Raw genomic sequence first — 22,800 nt, 5'->3', positions numbered from 1 at the left:
TGTTTTGTTTTTTCTTACCACATATCTGAGATTACAGTAGGCCTAGTGTTGTATAATATACATACTGAATATAAAATATTCAAAGTACCTCTCAGGTGGTATTTGATGCATAACATGTGAATGAATGAATGAATGAATAAATGAATGAATGAATGAATGAAATGATTTTTTTATTTTCATGTCATACTATCTAAATGGCCCCTCCCATATGGGATTGCATGACACACAACTACAACAACACATCCAGGTCACTCAGCATAATAGCACAAACTAAGACAGCTAATATAATACAAAGCAACTACTTCTACTAGGCTACATGTATTTTCTGAGTCCCCATGCTTTATCTAAATAGTCCACAAAAGCAAACGTTTCCACCTCACACTATTTTTTCATGATTTCCAAGTCTTCCATCGATAAATAATCAATATCTCCTCTGTTGATCTTATTATAATGTTTGATTTATAAAGTTTAGGAAGTCAAGACAACCTCTGTTAGAAGTGGAATTTAATGGAATTCAGTTCTTTTCCCTGTCATTCTAATTCATTTCCAATTCTGTTTCCTTAAAGCTGGGTGCAATTCCAATTCCAACTCCAGGAACTGAATTGGAATTTACCATGCATTCTTAATTCAATTCATGAGTGGCCCCGACCCTGGATACAGGTTGTGGAAGTTTTCGTAGCCGATTACGGTATGCTCCAAGTTTGCAGAGTATAGTGCAAAGATCATCACTGGTGAAATATAAACTGATGATGGGCAATGATGAGCTGGCATCAAGGCCCTTCAAGGAAACTGGGCAGGTTTGATCAGTATCTACAGTAAAAGCACGTTGGTTTAATTTCAACAACTTGTATTTGGCCTTTTGGCTCCCCTCCTGTATTGGGACCTTAGAGGTTACAGTAACATTACATTGTTAACTGCTTAGAGCAACTATCTTGTTTCCCTGATAATACTTTGATTGGCCTCTTATTTTGAGGCTCTTAAAATCTGTTGCCCTTCAAAACTTTTAAAGCTGACTTGTCTGCGATATAAAATGAAGCTATGATCCTGATATCTCTGGCCTGCAGCTTTCTATGCTGACCGACTGCACAGCTTATAGTTGCAAATCCACTCAGACTTTAGAAATTGGCATTGCATTGTAGATGAATGGGTAGCAAAATATAAAATAATATCTTCATTCTTTATTCTCACACTCTTGAAAAGGGATGTGTCATTTTGAACACGTGTGTGTGTGTGTGTGTGTCTTCTTTGGGAGATATACTGTATGTGTTACTTTTCAGTCAATATGTGTTAATAACAGCATATGTTGGATGTAATTGTCATTAACATGTTGTGTTGAAAAGTAACACAAATGTGTGTTGTCCCAAAGAAGACATGCAGATGTTTTAAAATGACAGAGTGCATCAAACTGAATCTTCTATGTACTGTATGTACATATTACATATGTGATAGGTACATGTGAACAGAGAAGATTGTGATTATCTTTTATCTTTTTTCTTTTTTTCTGCCAGAATTGTTGGTGGATACTCCCTTTGTTCCAGGTGCAGCCTGACTCCAGACACGAGCCTTTGTTTTGGAGTGAACAATAAGGAGCTATACATACTGAAGCCGACTGAAACATTATCCTCAGTAATAGCACCCAGATAATAAGGTGAGAAACAAGAGCTTAAGAAGAGTCAAGTACGGTAAAGCTTGAATATCTATCCATTCCCTGTACACACATCACCTTGGGTAACCGTATATACCCCGTTTTCGTATAGAGTTAAACAGAAAGTAACCCAATACCAGTGTGATGACCCTCCCACTCTCCTGGGCCCAGTTGTTCAGAAGTAATCTGATCGGATTTCGGCTATCGGATTGGATCAAATCTTGAAAATGGGTTGTTCAAAAGAAAAAAAGGATTCTGAAATCGGATTAGATCACGTAATCCAATCTTGGTTTTGATCTGGATCAAACCTTCAGTATGTGTTGTTCAAAACTTTTTAGTAGGATTGGGATACCTTTGATCCAAAAAATCAGGATTATCCTGATCCCAGCAGAAGGGTGGATTCAGGGTGGATTTCAGGAACAAAATGTAATAAAACTTTAAAATTGGTCAAATAATACAACATTTGTATCATGTAGTATATATACATTTATTTATATTTTGCACTTGATTTGTTTAACCGAAACGATTTTGTTTAAAAAATGATGATGCCTATAAGTCACTTCTTAAACGAGAAATCGAAAGAGCAGAAGTACAGATTCGTCTGGCAGAGGAACAAATCACTCTTACCCAACTACAGCAAACCAAAGCCAGAGTTGAGATCTGCCTCCTAAAAGCAGGGCTTCAAAAAGCTGGTCTCTCCACAAATGAAGAACTCTGAACGTTCTTTATTTTGTTAACTATTGGACATTTAGCCTTTTTATGATTTAAAACTCATGTTCAAAATATCCACAATGTATTTGTGAATAATGTATATTTGTTTGTTTTTATTTATTTGTTGTGGGTCAGATGAAGGGTCTGACTGTTTAAAAGAAATTGAAAATGGAAGGGGATGTTTGTATTGTTTTATTGTGCTGTTTTCTGTCTCTTCAAATAACAACACTTAAGGTGACCCCATGCTGGCTATTCTAGCTGTTGTTCTTTACATAGCTAGTAGCCTACATTGTGATATGTAGTCCTATTTAGAGCACTGGTAATCCGGATTTGGTAATCTTGAAAAGTTTGTATCTGGATCAGGGTGATCCAATCCAATGTTGCTTTGAAAAACCGGCACAAAAGTAAAATGGATTACCTGATCCTGGATAGCAAAACATGGGATTTCCAAATCCGGATCATTCTGATCCAGATTAAACTTTTTGAACAACTGGGCCCTGGATCTGCATTTTGCAGGAGCCTGGTGGGTGGAGTCATCATCAGAGCTGATGGAGTGCACCTGGGCCCGGTGAACTCCTTGGGCTTAAAAAGCCTTCAGACCATCAGTGTCTCTCTCCCTCCTCACTTAATGCACACCTTTTGTTCTGTTCTTTTGGTTTGATGTAGTTTGTGTTGTCTAGTTATTTGCCCTTAGTTTTAGTTAATAAATTGTTGTTTTAACTTTTACTTTGGCGTATGTCTCCCCTCCTTTGTTACTTTCTTGAGCCGGGTTGTAACATATGGGCGCTCGTCTGGGATCCATATGTCTGTAACATATGGGGGCTTGTCCTAAGTTTTTGTACTCCTCGTTTTGCGCTCAGTTTGTTTTGTTTCACTTTGTCAGTCCATTTGCTAGCATGGTCAGTGAGAGGCTATGCTGCAGTGGTAGTGTTTTGGGGAGTTATACGTCAGAGTATTTGGTTTTGTTTGGTTTAGTTTGTGCTATGGCGTGGCTTACTGTTGTGTTCCCTTTGGTAAGTTTTCCAGTTTCATTGGTTGCCTGGTATCATTTATATGTGCCAGTAGTTTTGTGGTGTTGGTGAGGGGAGAGCCATCTCTGGCATCCGCCAGTGCTGGAGATGTTCGTTAGTGGAACCTATGGTAAGTGTTTGGCCTTGCTGCAGCAGTACTAGTTTGGGTAGCCTAGCCTGGTAAGTTTTGGAGCAGTATTGTGTATTTCCCCTGTTGGGCATAGTAGTGTTTCCCCTTTGGGTTTCACTGGTTTCCTTTTGGTAGTGTTGTGACGAACGTGGAAGGAGCAGTTGTCTCGGGAGCACGTCCCTGGTCTCAAGAGGGTTGTCGGCTTGCCAATTGCTTTTCTCTCTACCAGTGGGTTTTAGTGCATAAATACCCACCACAAGTAGTCACAAGAAGACTAGGGTTGCATTTAGCTAGTTACTGGTTAGGTAGCTAGTGGGGAAGCTCCGTTTGGGTAGGCTGCCAGAACCATGTCTGCTGGGTGCACTGTAGCCATGTTTTGGTCCTTTGGGTTCTTTGTAATTAGGCTTCTTGTTGTGGTTGTGTTGTGATTAAGTATGGCTTGTTGAGGATTGGGAAATTGTGTCTTGGTAGACACTGAGTTACGATGTCTTTGGATACTGCTAGTGTTACCTGAAGGCTTGGTGCAAGTTACCTGCTCTTGCTTTGTAGCATTTTGGTTTTGTGTGAAAGTGTATCTCTGTATTGTGCTGGTGTGGCCAGCACTGCGCTTTGTTTGGTAACAACGTGTGTTACCTTGGGTTGTACTTGGTTGTGCAGCTTCTTGGATGGCTGCTATGTCTTTGTGGTTTTTGTGTTTGCCACAATGACAGTAGGTGTAATTCTCATTGGTTCCAGTTTGGCGATATGAGTGTCCTACTTCGGAGCAGTTTGGTAAAAGCACACTTTTGGCAATCCCAGGTAATAGGACTGGGGGTTGCAGCCAATCTGTTTGAGCAGGGTATACTGGCTACGAGCAGCCTCTTGAAGCCGGCCAGGGGCAGGCGGGCTGGAGAATTTATATGCATTTTGTAAACTTGTCTTTTGCTTGTGTTAACAGGGTTCCCGGTGGGACCCTGTTTTTATGGAGGGGGGTGTGATGACCCTCCCACTCTCCTGGCTCTGCATTTTGCAGGAGCCTGGTGGGTGGAGTCATCATCAGAGCTGATGGAGTGCACCTGGGCCCGGTGAACTCCTTGGGCTTAAAAAGCCTTCAGACCATCAGTGTCTCTCTCCCTCCTCACTTAATGCACACCTTTTGTTGTGTTCTTTTGGTTTGATGTAGTTTGTGTTGTCTAGTTATTTGCCCTTAGTTTTAGTTAATAAATCATCGTTTTAACTTTTACTTTGGCGTATGTCTCCCTCCTTTGTTACTTCCTTGAGCCGGGTTGTAACACCAGTCATTCATAAATAAGCCACCTCAGGAGCAACTGTATGACCTTTGATTCATCAGCATTAAGAAGTTGCTGAAAGAGTCATTTATGTCTGGCCAAGGCCCGTGGTTTCCCAAGTAGTTTTTCACTAAAATCATCTTACTGCTGCTCCATTTTAAACCAGTGGATAAAAACAATGTCAGCATGAAGACACATTTGGCAAACCCAGGGCAGATTGCTTTGGCGTAATTAAAAATAATTGTGGAATGATAGACTACACTCAAATAAAAGTGAAAGGAAAAAGAAACAAGTCTTTGTGAGTGTTATTGTCCAAACCTTGTGAAATGCAGCCACGAAGTGAAACTCTGCCCACACTACATTGCAAAAGAAGAAGACTTTCAGCAATGCCTGTAATTATAGAATTATTTATTATAAAAGGGGTTAACAGTTAATATAGTTTATTTACAGTGTATATCATGCTGTGACATAAAAGGCAAATGTAAAGTGATAAACAACATAAGAATGGACCCTAAAATTGTAATAAAGTTAAGGCTTAAATGCATATAAAATGGCAAAATGTTGATTATTAATATGATGGCAAAATTAATACTCAAAACAAGGTTGTCTTTACATAATGATACTGCATCTACACATTATAACTGAACACTCAAAAGAGGAATTTCATATTTCAGTTTCAGGGCAGAAACATTTCTGCTCACTGAGCAGAAGTGGAGTATTGATATAACATTTTGGATTTGCCATTTTTTTTATTTGCACACCCAATTAAATACAAAGTGGACAAAAAGTACAGTAAGTGCATCATTCAATGTAATTATAACACAAACATAAATATTGTGGTGAATTTGAAGAGAAAAAGGCTTCTAAAAAATTATTACATTCTCAGGGAGTCTTGACCAGCACATAAAGATACTGATTTTTACAAAAAACACTACTTTGATTGAACTCTTGTACTTGCACTTATGGGAGAGCAGATGCTCTCATGCTCATCACATTATTAAATTCATTATTAATTTAAGTATTTTGAGTGTCAAACCAATAGGCTAGTCTGTATTGGACCTCTACAGTGTATCATTTGATTGCTCAGGTCTTTCATCATCACTACATGGCAGTGCTTATAATTTAGGTGAGCCCAAACACTTTTAAAACTTGACCAGATTAAATTGGGGACTCTTAAGGATTGCCTTGAGCATTTTTTCATAACATTACAAAATATATGTAAAAGAAAAACTATGGAGTAAAAATATTGACACATAAATTATGTGTGAATTATGTCCAGACAGACTGGATTAGCAAAATGTTGCAAACATTGACATAAAAAAGTGGCACAAGATACATGAATACACTTTATATAAGCATTTACCTTTATGGTCACTTGGCCTAGCTAAAGGAAGACAAGGTGTCTGATGCAAATAGGTTTTTGCAAAGACTTGAGTAAAGAAAGAAAAGGACCATATAAAAAGACAAAGTAATCCGTTATAACACAAAAAGTTTAAAATTTTCCATGTAGCTGCCTGGAGCAATACCTTTTTTTCTGTGAAGTCAGACTAAAAAAATTTTTGGCCTTTCATTTCCAGGCCTGAAAGTGCTGTAAAATCATCTTTGGATGTCCCCGATAATACTATCTGGTCAGCAAGAAAGGAAAGGAGGATATACTCATTAAAAGAGTACCTCTTCACAAGATACAAATACAATCTGGCACATTTTTGGAACCCATTTGTGGGAAAACAGAATCCACCAGAGGAGAGTGGATATCACAGGAAATGTCTCTGATGGAAGAGCAGGGGATGGGCGAGGGTTCAACGACGAGGAGAAGCTCAGATGAGGGAAATCCGTATAGGGATGGTGGGCGACTCTGTCCTGTGCTGTGGAGAGTGATGGGTCACCAGGTGCTCCACCACTGTGTGTTTAGACATGTGCTTCATAAGGTAGGTCTCCTGGAGAACAAAGAGAGCCTCCGTCAGCATCAAAACACCTTGAGACATCATCGCTGCAGTCGACCTGACAATTCACATTTAACAATTTAAGCCTGCAATAAGCGATATCAGACCTTACAACCAATCCTGAAACTAATGTGTGCTATGTGGAGATTTCATTGAGACATAATGATATAAAACAATATCCACACACGCGGGCCAGCTGTGTTGCTGTTTTCACCTCTTTTCTAAAGCTTGTTGTCAAATTCCACTCCAGAACGAAGCTCCTCCCGGCCCATTCAGTAGCTTTTCATTTTTTTTTTTTTTTTAAACTAGCTCGTCTCCTCCGTCGCTGTTTAAAAGCGACGCTCTCCCCCTCCCATTCCTGAAAGAAAAGTCTTGTAATGGCAGAATCGATGAAGCGAGCGATCTTCACTTGTCATTGTGGGACATGTAACCTTCAGCGGGAGAAAGTTCTGGCAAAGAGAGACCGATAACCGGTGAGACTTCTCCGTAGGTACGGTTAGCTTAGCTGTTAGCCTTTATGCACGGTGCTTTGCTAGGTTTATCCTTAGTAGCCCTCCGTAGTGCAGTGGCTTTGCTGCGCTTTATTTACAAATGTGTTGCGGTTTCTGTCGCCCTCTAGTGGTCGGGGAAAATCGCTTATTGCAGCTTTAAAAGCAGCTTTAGTTTGATTTACACAACTCCAACTCACTGAGGTGTACGCCCTGCCGCACATGCTGCAGCAGTAGGCCTTGGCGTTCTTGATGGCGTGTGCAGAGAGGTGGATCTGCAGTGAGGCAGAGTCTGAATAGGCACGGTAACAGTTGGAACACTTGAAGGGCTTGTCTTTGTTGTGCTGCCTCTGGTGAGACTGGAGTGGGGGAGACGAAACGTATAGCTGTTAATTACAGTGAGTCACCAACACAGCCCTCTAATGAGTCTGCATGTCTGAAGTTATTGCCTGACAGAAGCTACCACCGTTACTTATGTCACAAATCCATATCAGTAGTGGAAAATGAGATTTGTGTGGCGGAGAAAAAAAGACTGATTGGTTATTTCAAATCTTTACCTGCAGATTAGATAGCTGAGTAAAGGCTTTTTCACATCCTGGATGGGCACATTTATAGGGCCGATCACCCGTGTGGATTCTGAAAGAGATTGAACAGATAGGAATGATGAGACAAACATTACGCAATCTAAAACCTTTTCGAGCATGCCAGAAAGAGAGATCAAAAACGCTGTTAAGTACAAAAAAAATAAACACTTGATTGAATTGCAATCAGAAGCAATCTACCTAACTCTAAGGTGCGGCAAAGTACCAAAGACATGGTACAAGCCAAGAGGCCACAAAAATAATTTGCTTACTCAAAATTATCCCTTAAAACAACACTTCAGTGTACTGTTTTGATGACTCATCCTGCACTTTGAGTGTGACATTTTGATTGACATTTCTTAGCCAGCTCTAGGCCCTGCACTGGGAGTTTGTTTCCAAGGTGACATGTCGAAATGTTTTGTGAGTTTGTCTTTACTACAGATTAGCATGCTAGCGATTTAAAAAAGGAACTGCACAATACTCCCAGTAAGTTACAACTTTTTGACTACAATCATATTTCATCACAGCTTCTTAATGTTTTTGCTACTCAGTGGCAAACAGTACAAGATTGTATACTGGACTGAGTTGTACTATATGTAACTGTATGACTGAAGCAGGGTGGTGCTGAACAATAGCATGTGTGCTCAGCAAGGCTTTGCTGAGCAAAAACAAAGTTTAAAAAAAATCTGTCATGAACAGACTGTAGGTGATCAAGTGAAATGAGTGTAAAGATTAGACCTGGTGTGCTGCTGCAGATGGGAGAGCTGGCGGAAACATTTCTCACAGTAGGAGCAGTGGTAAGGTTTGACGCCCAGGTGTATGCGGAGGTGTTGGGCCAGGTAGGACGCGTTCGCAAAGGACTTAGTGCAGTGAGGACACTTGTGAGCCTTTGCCTCTGTGTGGGTTTTGGAGTGGATCTGCATGTCTGACTTGGAGAAGAAGGTCAGCGGACAAACTTTACACCTGTATCAAGAAAACAGACACACAGACAGACCACACACATAAACAAGGCAGGCAAAAAGACAGATGGGTGGACAGGCACATATAGCCCAAGCGTTCCATTAGCGGCGTCCAAGCACACAAATACCTGTCCTCACAGTGACATTACAGAGCAAGTACCAAATGTGACCTGACACACTTTGGAACCCCCTCACAAATATGTATGTGGAGTTTCTTTGCTCTAGCGTTAGATGTTTGTTTTGTGCATCTTCGCTGTCAACTTCAAGTATGTGTATCAAACTTCTGTGGAACAGTAACATGATGTAGGAAGTTGCAATATTCTGTGTGGAAATTGAGGTGGAAATTGAGTCAACTTTGCAGAAGTAATAACAAAAAACAAGTGTTACTGCAGGGTCGGCCTGATGGTGGCACTATGGAGCACAACTACATGTGGGGCCCATCCCTGTGTTGTTCATTTCTTGTAATGATGAAACATTATCTTATGAACAGCTAGCTTGCGCTGGTTCTTTATTGTTTTGCTCACCAACCAGGAACCACACTTCTTTTACTGGCCGTCTATACGGACGTCCCTTAATTCACAGAGCCATCTGTTGGTCAAACTTGGTATTATACTTCTTATGTTACTGAATATCATTACAAGCCCAAACATTTATGTGAAGTTAGGCTGCTCTAGCTTACCACTACTGATAAGGTCAGAGAAAAATGGGAAAACGACATTGGTGAGACAATAAGTTTAGAAGATTGGTCTCATATTTGTTCTAGAATTCACAACTGCTCTTATAATTTCAGACATAGGTTATCATACCTTAAAACTGTTCATAGAGTATATTTTACACCTGAGAAAATGCATAAAATTAATGGGGAACTATAATTTCTGTGCTGGCGTTGTACTAGGTTAAAGGGAACTTTTTCCCACATGTTCTGGTCATGTAATTTATTGTCTAACTGTGTTGTTACTGACACAATATCTACCTGTCTCAATGTATCTATTCCATGTTTACAAAGATTGTGTCTGCTTGGGACTCTCCATTCTGACCCATGGAACAAGCACCAGAAAAAATATGTTGACCTTGCTTTACTGGCAGCCAGGAAATGTATTACTATACATTGGAAATCCTCTACTCCTCCAACCATATCACACTGGCTTAATGAACTCTCAAGCTACATTCCTCTTGACAGAATCTATTATAATAACAGGTGTAAACAGCATGAATTTCTTCAAATTTGGCAACCACATATAGATCTTGTGGCATCCAGGAAGACATGATAATAGCTGGTATTACTTTTTAAAAAAAGTCTTTGGGCTTATTATTGTTATTTTTGGTTTGTTTGTTTCTTTTTTGTCTTTTGTTTTTTGTTCTTTTGTTGTCCTGTCTTGTCTGAGTCCTTGCCCCCAGGCCACCTAGCCTACCTAAAACCCATATCTCCATTTATTTGTGCGCATGAGGGCGTACATGCATGTGCGCGCGTGTGTGAGTGAATGTTCGCGCGCGTGTGTGTGTGTGTGTAGGGGGGGGTATGGGAGGGTTCTCCATTATTTTCCACATTATTTGTTTCTTCTCTTTTGACATGGGAAGGGTATTGTAAAATGGGAAAAAAGTGCATATTCCTGAACATACTGTTTCATATTGTTAATATGCCATTGTACAAATGTCATTCTCTTGATCTGTGCACTCCTTCATAAATACAATAAAAAAAATAAATAAATAAAAATTAAAAAAAGGTTGCTCTAGCTTTAAGCATCTAAAAATCAATTTGTCAATTTGGAATTTCAAACCTCTGTGTAATAGTCCTGACACTGGAAAAATTGTGAGATACCACAATTGATGTAATGGTTGAACATATATATATAAATATATATATGTATATATTTGGAAACACTTGTAAGCCAAGGTCAGAGACACTGTACCTTTATTAGCTATGCATTTAAAAGACATGTAGGCACTAGTGTCATTCGAGAAATATTGAATTGAAGTGGAACTGCTCAAAAAATGCCCTTTCTTACCTGTATGTCTTTCCCTCTTTGGCAGTGATAGTGACACAGGATTGGTCGTTGCCTGAGGCTAGGATGGGGTAGGGCACCACCAGAAGAGAGGAAGTCCCGTTCTCTGCCTTGATCTTCTTACGGCCTCGCTCCACCTTGGGAGGAGGCCCAAGGAGCGCAGCCAGGCCCCCGTTGTTTTTTAAAGGCTCCATCCCATGTCCGCCGGCTAACCCTGAGATGAGGTGAGGCATCGGGGCTCCACCCAGCCGACTCTGGCTGCTGGAGGTGGGTGTGGTTGGGGTGATGACCTCTGAGGTGTTGAGGTTGCCTGTCCTGGATGCCAGCGCCACGCCTGATCGGTGATCGGAGGAGGAAAAGATCGGAGTAGGTTATCAATAACAGGTTACACTTCTAAATGACTCCAAATTCTTATTGGAATACAACAGAACGACATACAAAAATACAAGTACAGAATACTGTGCAAGAATGAAGGGTAGCTTACTTTGAAGTTAAAATTACATCATGGAGAGGGATAAATATATACACTACCAGTCAAAAGTTTGGACACTCCACATCTTTGTTTATTTTTTACTATTTTCCACATTTTAGAATAATAGTAAAGACATCAAAACTATGAAATAACACAAACAGAATTATGCAGTGACCAAAAAAAGTCAAACTCTTATATTTTAGATTCTTTAAAGTAGCCACCCTTTGCCTTGATGGAAAGGCAAAGGCTTTGGAAAGAAATTCATACATAGGCATCAACTTCACTATTTATATTTGTCTATGAAACAAATTTCAAGCATTTAAGCATAAGCCTTTAGATCAAAATGGCTTTAAGATAATGAGAAACAGAGTACATTCAATCAGATGTGTCCAAACCTTTGACTGATAGTGTATATATACTTATACCATGGTCTGGGTGAATACTCGATTCTGATTGGAGTAGTGAACAACGTTTCCACTGCATAAGAACCTTATATCCCATAAAGTAATGATTGTTCCAAGTATTAGTCAAACCCTCAGGTGTTACCAGGGAAATTGAGTTATGGCTTGTGAAAAACTTTAGATTTTGATTACAAAACACATGAAAATATAAATTAATGGTCTTAATTTTTTTTTGGCAAGTGACCATGGTATAAGCGGAATAATACAGCTGCCTCCGTGGAGGCAACCGTATTATCCGTCCAGAACCATCCTCCGCTGCACGTCGGATTGGTTCTGGCCTCCCCATCGTCCATTAATTCCTGATAATGGACACCTCGTCGGTCATTATCCCTTACATATATACCCATACATTGCAGGCCTGAGTGCTAAAACAATATTTGTTTCTACTACTGTACTTATTTGTACAGCATCAGGAAGCACTGGGCTGAGAGTTGTCTAATGAAACTGATGTTGTTACCTGATACGTGGTTTGTTCTAGAGGGTTGGTCTATGATTTGACGCAAATGCCAGTCTTCCCACAATCCTCTAGCTTTTATAGCTGCCTTATCATCCAGATTCAAGTTTACATCCCCCAGGATACGCCCTGTTAGAGATGTGCAGAAAATTCACATTTTTACAAAAAACACACTTCCGGCCAACATTACATTTGACATTTGACAACAATTGGTAGTAACACTCAACAAAATATATTTACAGCAGGTAATCATATAGCAAAATAAAGTTATTCTTTATGCAATATAATGAGATGAAGGATGGGTAAATTTCATGCACATCACTAAGCAAGTCACAGCATGTTGACAGGTGAAGCCGGTGACGAGTGACTGTTGGAGGGAGCCACAGTACCTGTGACGGAGCTGGAGGCGGGGCGGGCGTGCAGGGCGATGTCTGGCTGGGACGGGCTGTGGGTGTGGAGACCCGGCATCTGCTGGACTTTGGGAAAGGAAATCCCATGCTGGCCGCCTTCCGCCTGGGTGGGGGGAATCAGTAAGGGCTGTTGGGAAGGGACTGTGGTAGCGGGCAGGTGTGGCGGTCTGATCTTCTCTGCCATCAGCTGCTCCTTGATTTTATTGATCAAGACTAGGTTATCCAGCTGACAGCCAGGAAACAACATTTGTGACAAGAGAACAGCCATCAGTTCAGTCAGTGCCCTTTGTGTTGCGCTGGTTCCCTCTAATGGATGCTACTTGACATTGTACCCACAACCTCCTTGAAAGAAAGTCCCTGAGGATCAACAACTGATGTCTGTCTTAAATACTGTGTATGGATATAATAAAAATAAATACACGTTTTCATAAAATTCCTTGAATTCTAAGAAAATGTATAAAGCAATCATTACCCTGTGCAGAAATGTAATGAAAATACCAGACTCACTCACCTGGCCAGGCATAGTAGCTGGTGGAGGCCAGAAATAGGGATTGTTAAAGCGAGGTTCAGCCATCCTGAAATGAAAACACAAGAGTCGTAAACAGCAACATGAGGGCATGATTCAACCTCTGGATCTGTCTATATCCATAAATGAAAATAGTGGACAGTATGTACAGTATTGAGTACATATTTGTAATCAAACTTGTGATTTAGTGTTACCGTAGTAAGCAGTGGTTAAAAACAAAAGAACAAAAAAAAAAACATATCTCCACCCATGCAGCAGCTGACTGCTCGATGTGATGATTTGAGATAACTTGCTCCAGTCTTGTGATACCGCATTTTGAAAGACATTCTGTATTGGTTCTCCTCCTCTTCCAAGTGCGAGAAACCTTGTGTCCAAGACACACTGAATCTAACTATAGAACACCTTCCTCACACTTTTTCTGAGTCACCACTTCTTCAGTGTTGTCCAAGATGTTTTGGGGTTTTTTTTTTTGAGTTGCTGTGGAGAATGAAGTCAGCAAGAAATTCCTAAAAGACAGACTTAAAAGTGATTGCCACGAGGACAGAGTGCGCATGGAGATGAAGGGGCTTTGTTCACCCTCCCTCCGAGTTTGGCAGCTTTTTTCTTAGGATTTCCAACCACACGGCTGCATGATGGGCGTTTGCCGAGAGATAGACCGTCACATGATTACAACAGCTAGTTAGGACACACTTGAAAGCTGTTATCAGAGAAAACAGAAATGTTGAACCGATGTGGCTCAGATCCCAATCTGTCTGACTCCTCCTCGACATGTCGACCCCAACAGGTCGTCTGAAGGGAAGCAGGGGACACACTGTAGAGTCACCTCAGAGCACAGCATCGACAAGACCCGAATGACGTAGCCTATCTCAAAAGCCGAGAGGTCAGTAATCCAACTAACTATAATTAACATGGAGTAACTATAATGACGATACTGAACGAAAGCCCCACGTTACACTGATCTGTAAGGGACGTAGCACAGATACTACTGTACAGTTTTTAGTCCAAACATCAAATTATTCTGGAATCTGTAAAACATTTTTAGAGGAGACAATAGTTTATTTTCACAGGATACAATTAGGCATTATGCTTGATCAAACAGATGGTTTTCCACAAAACTCTCTTGGGCAAGACGGACAGAAACCCTCTTAACTTCAAGGCAGAGAAAGCCGCTTGCTCATAAAGCTGTGATCTGAAGGCCTTTCTTTCCATAGCTTCTCTTTTCAACCCCTATGAAGCTCTTTATACGACATTTTGCATTGCGTGCTTTGGCACACTCCACCATTCCTAAGTCTGTTTGACTTAGCAGAAGCATAGCACAGTCCACATGTATGAGCCAAGAGAAACAAAAATGATATGTCCAGGGGTATGAACGTACAGTAAACCCCACAAAATATTTCTCTAATGATGCCAGCGGGTATCAGTTTCACTTCCTGGAGGTTTTCTGCCTCGGGGGAAAAGGCTGGAGAGGCGAGGGGAGCTGACTGCCTGACAGCTTTGTCTCACTCTGACATGACACATTTCACACAGAAAACAGCATTTCATGGCAGCGAGGTGTTTCACATACGACTTATTCAAGATGAAAAAGTTGCTGTGGGTTACTGTGGACTGCTATATGCTCACAGTGTTTGGTGATGGACGTTTGGTTTCTCAGACTGTATCTACTGTATGTGAGATGACAACACTTCACCTTACATTGGCAATGTCCTTCCAATGAGCAGGTTAACTCTGACTGCAAACCTATAGATGATCTACTTCAATCTAGGCTGCTTTGTTGTGCTATAATTGCCAGAATATTTTTATATACACAAATGCAGCCTAGTTTAATGTTAAAACGGTGTATTCTGGTTTACATGGAATTGTTAGGGTCAGTAAACACTGTATAAAGTAATTAAACTGTGATTAAAACAATTGAAGCCCCTCCTACCAGGCTGTTCTGTGTACATTTTATAATAATTTCATTTAAGCTAAGTTATCATAAGTATCCTACTACAATCTAATGCTATATTAAGGACTACACTGTTTAATAAGGTGCTACAAATGGTTAGTAGTCACCATTCCCAAATACACTGGGTCAAATGTTAACGTGTAGGCTAACACTTCCTTTCCAGGCGTGAACCTAATTACATTTCTTAATATTTTAATAGTATCAAAAAGCGTCGCCAGTATAATCAACTGGAAAACAGAACACCTTCAATCTACTGTATGTCAAATTATCAAGCTAGACAGAAAGACCTGCCGTCTTTTAAAACATGTAGTGGAAGAAGGCAGAAAGCGCACTGAAACAAAAGTTAGGGTTAACTTTTCCTTTTTTTTTTTTTGCACCGAGCTGCATTATTCCGACAATTAAACCCACACGAACAGCATCATATAATGTCTCGATGTAAGCAGCCGAAACGGCAGCATCGTTGCCACAGAGAGACGATCCTCCGCAGCGCCTCTGTCCACAGCCTCTCCCACATTCTCAGACAGTTTATTAAAAAATTTTCAGACAAAAGGAAAACAAAAATGGCAGCCCTGTCTTATTTTTATAAGGACAGGACGCCATATTCTGCAGATCCGAAATTATAGGGGCATAATTCGCCAGATGTATTCAAATGGTCGCGATGCGCTGGATGTGCCATGCGTTTATTTGCATTAAGTGTACGAATGATTGTTTACTTTGATTTGCAGGTTTGAATAGCCCGGCTCGAGAAAAAAAACCTAGACACTTCCTACAACAATCATCATGCCTTTCTGCATGCACTGCGTTATGACAATTGCAGCGACTAAGCAAGTACCACATTCAATTATTGTCGATGCTTTTTCTGGCGCGTAATGTAACGTTAAGCTATATTTGCACAGTAGGGGGAAAAAATCTATTCTGTGCATTGCAAATAGTCCTTTTTTTTATTACAACTTTTGCATGACTTAAATACAAACGATAACGAAGCGACACCGGGACAGCTGCGCATCTGAGAAATGAGTAAAAAGGGAGGCAGAGAATTGCATCGAGCAGCCTACATACCTGAACCTGGGACAGAAGAAATATTTTATAAAGGGTTAGATTGTTCTTTCTGCTTGCTCTCAGTCGGAGTTCAAACCTTCCGGGTCGCCTACTGTTCACTTCTGGGTGCTGCAGGCAAAGGAATTGTTCAGTGTGAAATACAGAGCTGAGACAGTTTTTAACCCATTTTGTGGTTTCAAAGTACAATAAATCGCCAACTGTCTGTTTCATAGGCTGCAGACGCTGTAGAATAAACTTTGCATATCAACTGGAAATTAATATGTAGGCTAAAGAGGTTTTCCTGCACAGTGACACACAGCTCTGCCAGGGTATTATTATGTTATTGTAAGGTTAACTTTCTCCTCCCTGTATGACAACATGCAGTTGGGCCATGAGTTTAAAATAAACATAAATAAGGGCGTTATAGTTATAATTACATAAAGATCCCCGAGTTTATAAAGCACTCTAATTTCACAGTATTCTAATGGCATAATAGTGGGAATATTTTAATTTCACGCAGTATTACAAGTTTGAACATCCCATTCACCTTTCTCAAGTATAAAGCATATGCCTCTCCCATTGACATGTACAGTGAATCTGAAATCTAATCCTCTCAGGAGCAGCATGACAGGCTGCTAATATGTTCTGTGCTTAGCTCAGCAGGAGATGGCACTACTGTATTATCTGAGACTTAAGAGCTTCAGCTGGGAAATCAAGGTAAAGATGTTAGTCTTGGCTAAAATGAGTAAATAATCAATGAGCGCTGCCAAATAAGAACTATCAGTTAACATGCGAAAGGAGACATCTCTAACCACACAGTGCTGGCACACACAGAACATAATCTAATTATCACTTGTGGATTATGTTGCAGCCAAATTAGAATTGCAATATGAAATTAGAATATGAAATTAAACAGACAGTTTATTTACAGTTTTATTTACAGTGTTATTTTAAGTTTGATCCTCAACAACAGCCTCTTCAAAATGTCTAAAATGCTATTTTTTTGTCTATAACAACATATAACAATAACTCATAACACTTTTTCCTCCTTCAAACATGTGTCTCTGCATTCCAAAATGTCAAAATGTAATCATGCTTTTTCCAAAGTCTATGTAATCAAAGGATTGTATATTTTCAGTAATTATAACAGATTACAGTCACCAATGTTTTGTGAAGTTATTTTAATCTTTTCCTCTCCAACGCAGCAAACATGATTACTTACTTACCTGCTTACCTACACACCTACAAACCTACCTATCTGCCAACTGTGCTGTATCTGGTGTTTACACACACAGGTGCCCAGAAGCACACGTGCATACACACACACACACACACACACACACACACACACACACACACACACAGAGAGAGAGAGAGAGAGACTACTTTGTACCACACGCTGTTAGTTAGTTAGTTGTTAGACTGGTTTTCTTCCCAGTGATCTGTACAAACACCGCCACACCCTCTGAAGAGCACATGTGCTCTCACCTTCACATAGGCCAGGTGCAGAGAGGACAAGGGGGGGGGGGGTTCATTATCCCCAAGGGGAGGGGCAACGGGGAGGTGAAGAAAGAGGATGAACCGTTTGAGGCTCATATTGACATGCTGTTCTGAAGGCTCCTGTGAGCACAGGTAAGAGACTAGCTAACTATTAACAACCTTACAGCAGTTTTGATCTGTACTCAGCTTTTAATAAGAATTGTATGTGATTTAGATTTACCCACTTTCATCATGTGACTGAGCTATGGAAATGTGTTTTACATGTTGAAGCAGCCTGATGTTGACTGGTGAAGAGGTGTTTTGAGTGTTAGTTTGCATAATGACTTTTACCTCCGGTAAGACTTCTCTATCATCAGGCCATAGCAGCAGCATCTGTGCACACAAGATTAATCTAAATTTGCTCCTGTGTTTGCATGATTGAGGAGAGTTTCACAGTAGCCTACTTGTTTATAAATTGGTGGTGTAAAATGGTAATTGTGAAATGAATACAAATGTTTTCATGAAGAGGACAGCTGATTTTATTCCTGAGATTTAATTTTTGAGGGATAATAAACTGTAAGGCAGCCATGTAGTCCAGGGTCCACTACTAATGTACACACTGATTATTGATCTGCAGCCATGGGTCAAAAACATTTAAATGTCAACAGACTGAGAGTTGAATGATCAAGAACCTAAAAAACCTAAAAAAAAATCATGTGAATTTATAACATGTTACAATAGTATTTAACATGGGGGGTTTACTGTGAGTTGAGTGCCAGGCATTCCAGGAGTCTTCCGCCCCGAGGCAGAAAAAGAGAAAGAACCAGTTTGGCGGTGTGTGTGTGCGGTGACCATGTTGATGTTTTGTCCTCACTTTGTGTTGCTTTGTCCTAGCCATGGATGGCGTGTTGGAGGGAGCCGCAGTGTTGTGTGTGTGTAAACTGGCCTGCAGTCTTCCCTTCCTGGCTTCAGTGACTGCCTCCTTCAGCCCTGTCAGCTTCTGCTGCTGCTGCCTGCTGATCTTCACTGATTTCCTAGTCACATGTAAGTATCTAGTCCTGAAGCATCAAGACAGGACCGTCCACTGGTCACCAGAGTGCCTTAATTCTATCCCACTGCTTCACAGACTGGAGTCTCCCTACTCATTGACACTTGTTTTGTTTTTCCCTCAGTGTTTCTAATTTTCCTGTGGATTGCCGAGTCCTGGCTACCTCAGCTGTCCCCGCTCAGTGATGTCATCGCCCTGCGCTTCCTGCTCTTTCTCAGCCATACGTACGGGGCAGTGCTGCTCCTGACCACACCTCTGATTGCTGTGGAGACCGGGACCAGACTGCTGTGGCCCCACACTGACGCTCTGGACGAGGAAGGTTGTGAGGCCGCTCTGGGACAGCGTTGTTGTGTGGAGGAGGCAACCGTGGAAGAAGAGGAGGATAAGAACGAAGGGAATGACACAGACAATGACCAAGAAAAAGGGAGGAGGCTGTCCCATGCCACTGGCTACCTCTGCTGCCTGTCAGTGTGGATTGTCGTTGGCCTCAGTGTCAGGTGGGAATGGAAACTGGAGGAGGTGTGGGCCGCCGCCTGCATGCACACAACCGACTCCCTCATTGGATGTTTGCCCAGCCTGCTCAGCGGCCCCGTGCCCGGCGCTCTGGACCCCTGCTGGGGCATGGCGTTCCTCTCCCTCCCTCTGCTGCTGACCGTGGGTATGGGCCTGCACAGGCGGCACCAGGCCCCCGCACAGCCTGCGAGGACACACAAGGAGAAACACGGAGCTAACAATAACAGCAACATTGGCTGGCAACACTTCGTTCCAGCGCTCTCTGCTCCATCCAAGACTGTGAACCCTGGGATGTGGGTGTCAGAGCCAGCACAGTCTGTTGACCCAGAGAAAACACAGAGCAGCTGCACTGTTCACAGAGCGTGTTCCTGGAACAGCATGCAGATGTCGCCGCGTCACCATGGAGACTTTGTCCTCCTTTCCCCAGAGTGTTTGTCTGCAGACTGGGGAGGACAGGAGCACGAAAGGACAAAGAGAGGTACACCTCTGGCATTTATCATGGAGGAGCGCGTAGACTCACAATACAGGAGCCCGTGTGGGTGGCGACAATGGGGTTTTCCCTGCCTGGGGGTGAATATAATGACAGGGTTTGTGGGTGTGCTCTCTGTCTTTGTGCTTCCTCTGAACCTCGGTGTGAACGTTCTCCTGATCCGAACCATAGAGACGATGCTGGAACTGTGTGTTAAATGTTTAGTATCTCTGCAGCAGATACAAGAGAGGGGTCAGTCCCTGACAATATAACACTGACGTAAAACCTGAGTTGTGAGGAACGGAAGTGGATACTAATTGGAGGGGTCTTTTTTTAGCCCATGTGACTGGATCAGCAGATTAATATTGCATCTATGCAGACAGCTGGTCTACCTGTCAATGGTGGTTTAATAGAGTGTAAATAACCCCATTTTAAGCAGCTATTTGCGTGTGGAATAATATGTGGAAAGCTGCTGAAAGGTGTTGAGAAGGCAGGTTGAGGCATGCTTACCAGAAACACAGACACTAAACCTGACTGAAATAGACTGTCATAAGGCCCACTGGTGAGACTCATAAGATCTACAAGGTTTTGTCATCACACAGTGGGTTACAGACCTAGTTTCTCCAGCTAAATGAAGCCTAATCCTGGAGCGAATGTTATTTGGAAAACAGCAGTACTGAGTGTTCTTACACTGCATCCAATAAATCACTAAAGATAAATAAATAAAGCTGACTTGAAGTTGTGCCAAAGGTTTTTTTTTTTTTTTTTTTACGTCTTTGTAGTTATGTTTCACAGTTTCAAAGGATTGAATTATCACTGCAAGATGGTACAGTGAGATGTAGTGTAACTGGAGAAATTGAACATAGTAAAACAAACACAAACATTTAAAAGGTTGATGTGCACTCAACTCATAAACCCTGAACTGAGACATGTTGTAGTTGGAAGGTGAACAGGGACACAGATGACACAAAGTGACACCAGAGGGCACTCTGGTACAATATCAACTGCAGGCAACTAACATCTAAGACCATGAAGCTCTCAGGATGCATGATAGACATGTCTTTAGGATGAAACAGGAGAAGGATGAAGGGGATTCTGGGAACAAAATAATAAATTTTTAGGTTGTCCTCCCCTTGACAGAGCCAGAGGGTAAGCGCAGAGTTAACAGAGGCCTGTACAACACCTTCTCTGCCGAAGTATTCAGACCTGTACAGACAAATACTTTAATCAAAGCGCATTGACATAGCCAAGATCAAGGTCCAGCTTCCTTACTGTGTTTATGCTATTACATGTATTCAAACAGATGGAGATACTGTTAATGCCCTGATATATTCACAAGCAAACCATTGCTTCAGAATGGCAAGATGACATGTTCTGCAGTGTGTTTTCACTCAGGATAAAACAACGAGTGCATGGGTGAGTGTGTGAACGAACAAACGAACGAGTGACATGGTTTTGTGCTTCTTTGTGGATTGTTTTCTTATGAGTGAATTATGGGAATGATCAAAGGGAAATCTTAGTTGCTGGCAGTTTCCTCAATCAAGATATTATCACCATTCAGTGCAGGAACTTTGACTGTTGTGTGTTCAACTGCTATAAAAAAAAAAAAACAAGTAGATGCATGCCATTACAAAAGTTGAGAGAATTTTCTTCCTAATGGTCTTATTTTATGACTTTAATAGCACACCCACAATTAATTTGGCAACTCCCAGCCGAATGAATAATCGCATGATTCACCTACACGTGACTCGTTCTTTGTGCACTGCTTTCTCAAATGACAGTTTCTGAGGCAGGATCACTCCCACGTTCAACATCTTGTGGAATCCTTAGCTGTGATGTTCGGAGGTTACATAAATTTCAAAAGGTATCTCCAGAGTGAGACTGGGTCCTCGCTTAAAACACAAGAGCCAACAGATGACTAGGAATGTGCCACTAGCTATTTTTGTCGTCATTCTCAAGATTGAACACGTATTTGAATGCATACAGATTGAAGACAAGCACAAGCACGCACAGTATCTGACTAAATAATGCTGAGTATCATTTCACAAATCCACCATCATGAATACACAGCCTCGAGGCCCCTAGACTGTGGGAAACCTCAATGTTGGTGTTACTTCTATTTTGACTGTATAATCACTTGCCCCAAGTCATATTTAATCTCATATATAATCCTATAGCTAAATGAGCGCAATAATGAAGGGAACATCTATCCATGCCTTCAGCACACCGGGTGCAACTCTTCTGCTCTTTCACTGCAAAAATTAAGAGATGACAAAGGTGAGCCTTCATTTTTGCTTTTTTTCAACCACCTACAAGATAAAAACCCTGCGCTCCCGCCTCAGGAGGGCCACATCTTACTGGAATGAGATAGGGGTCTCATGAACGAGGGCTCAGTGACTGTTTAATGGACACTTTCTCCCGAGGCAAAAATGTCTATTACAGGATGGACACTTTCTCCTGAGGTAAAAATGTCTCTATTACAGGAGTGAAGGCTGAGTGAGGGGAGAAACCTACACCGAATCAAAACTGAGAAGAAGCCACGTGTCCTGGGGGTCTGGTGCGAACAAACGGCTTTCTGCTTCAAACTGCGCAGTTCGCTGCGTAACAGATGTAACCATGATGCAACAAGAGTCAATTGCATTGGAGTCTGAATTAACAAAACAGCAGGGTACAGTGTAACACAAAAAATAACCCAAGCACTACACTTTCAACTGACAATAGCTTGAATTGACTTGGGTGTCTTATTTGATGTTGTGTATGATTCAGATGTTAACTTCCTAAAATGGTCTCATTAAAAATGTATGATAATTCATTCGCCCCCCGGTTTAGCTCATCTCTCTCTCAAACCTGGCAGAGCGATGGTTAATGAGGAGGACCCATCTACAGCTGTAGCTCACCTGCAGTGAGGGAACACTCGACTCAGGCAGACGTCTGTGCTTTTTATTCATCATGTCAGAAATGGCTGAGTGTGAGAATAGGAAAGCAGAATAAAGACGGTGCACAACCTCCCACCTCACTGTTGGATGGCTTCGCAGGGCTGGGAGTTTGGCACATCTCAACTAAAATGTCTGGCATGAAACTCTTACTAAACTGGAACAGGTATCGACAAGCAGAGGCAAAGGCTTCCTACATTTCAAATAGGATTCCTCTGCCTCCGACATATGATTCTTGTTAGAGTTTTCCATTTCACCTGTGTTGATACTCTCAGAATAATGTGACAGATTATGTTCACTCTCTGAAGACACAC

General features: G+C 41.4%; 2 protein-coding genes across 7 annotated transcripts; one reads left to right on the top strand and one right to left on the bottom strand.

Moving 5' to 3' along the window:
• Positions 1-5,189: 5,189 nt before the first annotated feature.
• On the bottom strand, positions 5,190-16,243 carry znf362a (zinc finger protein 362a). 4 transcript variants are annotated; one of them, XM_071895307.2, is made up of 9 exons: positions 16,066-16,243; positions 13,047-13,110; positions 12,515-12,761; positions 12,129-12,254; positions 10,742-11,072; positions 8,515-8,739; positions 7,753-7,831; positions 7,396-7,554; positions 5,190-6,701 (listed from the first exon to the last, which is right to left on the bottom strand). In XM_071895307.2, the coding sequence occupies exons 2-9, from the start codon at positions 13,107-13,109 to the stop codon at positions 6,582-6,584; spliced, it is 1,350 nt and encodes a 449-aa protein (XP_071751408.1). In that variant the 5' UTR covers position 13,110; positions 16,066-16,243; the 3' UTR covers positions 5,190-6,581. The 4 variants fall into 4 exon arrangements, with proteins under 4 accessions (XP_071751408.1, XP_071751409.1, XP_078139776.1 ...); XM_071895308.2 differs by having other exon boundaries at positions 12,515-12,728; XM_078283650.1 differs by lacking the exon at positions 16,066-16,243 and adding an exon at positions 13,256-13,327.
• Positions 13,863-20,296, top strand: LOC139908561 (uncharacterized). 3 transcript variants are annotated; one of them, XM_071895311.2, is made up of 3 exons: positions 13,863-13,941; positions 18,418-18,567; positions 18,696-20,296. In XM_071895311.2, exons 2-3 carry the CDS (start codon positions 18,420-18,422, stop codon positions 19,823-19,825), a joined length of 1,278 nt encoding a protein of 425 aa, XP_071751412.1. In that variant the 5' UTR covers positions 13,863-13,941; positions 18,418-18,419; the 3' UTR covers positions 19,826-20,296. The 3 variants fall into 3 exon arrangements, with proteins under 3 accessions (XP_071751412.1, XP_071751411.1, XP_078139777.1); XM_071895310.2 differs by lacking the exon at positions 13,863-13,941 and adding an exon at positions 17,620-17,676; XM_078283651.1 differs by lacking the exon at positions 13,863-13,941 and having other exon boundaries at positions 17,717-18,567.
• Positions 20,297-22,800: the final 2,504 nt, after the last annotated feature.

The sequence above is a fragment of the Centroberyx gerrardi genome, chromosome 5 (genome assembly GCF_048128805.1).
Source record: "Centroberyx gerrardi isolate f3 chromosome 5, fCenGer3.hap1.cur.20231027, whole genome shotgun sequence".
NCBI classification, from domain to species: Eukaryota; Metazoa; Chordata; class Actinopteri; order Beryciformes; family Berycidae; genus Centroberyx; species Centroberyx gerrardi.
This window is presented reverse-complemented; position numbering and strand designations above follow the sequence as displayed.

What these genes read in the sequence shown, in the direction of transcription:
- znf362a (XM_078283649.1), bottom strand. Translation starts at nt 13,154, where the DNA reads ATGCCCTCATGTTGCTGTTTACGACTCTTGTGTTTTCATTTCAGGATG. An exon ending in AAAGAGGGAAAGACATACAG is followed by an intron (nt 8,740 to 10,741) that starts GTAAGAAAGGGC and finishes TTCTTGATACAG; the next exon opens with GTGTAAAGTTTGTCCGCTGA. An exon ending in GCGGCAGGGCGTACACCTCA is followed by an intron (nt 6,702 to 7,395) that starts GTGAGTTGGAGT and finishes TTTGTTCTCCAG; the next exon opens with GAGACCTACCTTATGAAGCA.
- LOC139908561 (XM_071895311.2), top strand. Translation starts at nt 18,420, where the DNA reads ATGGATGGCGTGTTGGAGGGAGCCGCAGTGTTGTGTGTGTGTAAACTG. An exon ending in CACTGATTTCCTAGTCACAT is followed by an intron (nt 18,568 to 18,695) that starts GTAAGTATCTAG and finishes TTTTTCCCTCAG; the next exon opens with TGTTTCTAATTTTCCTGTGG.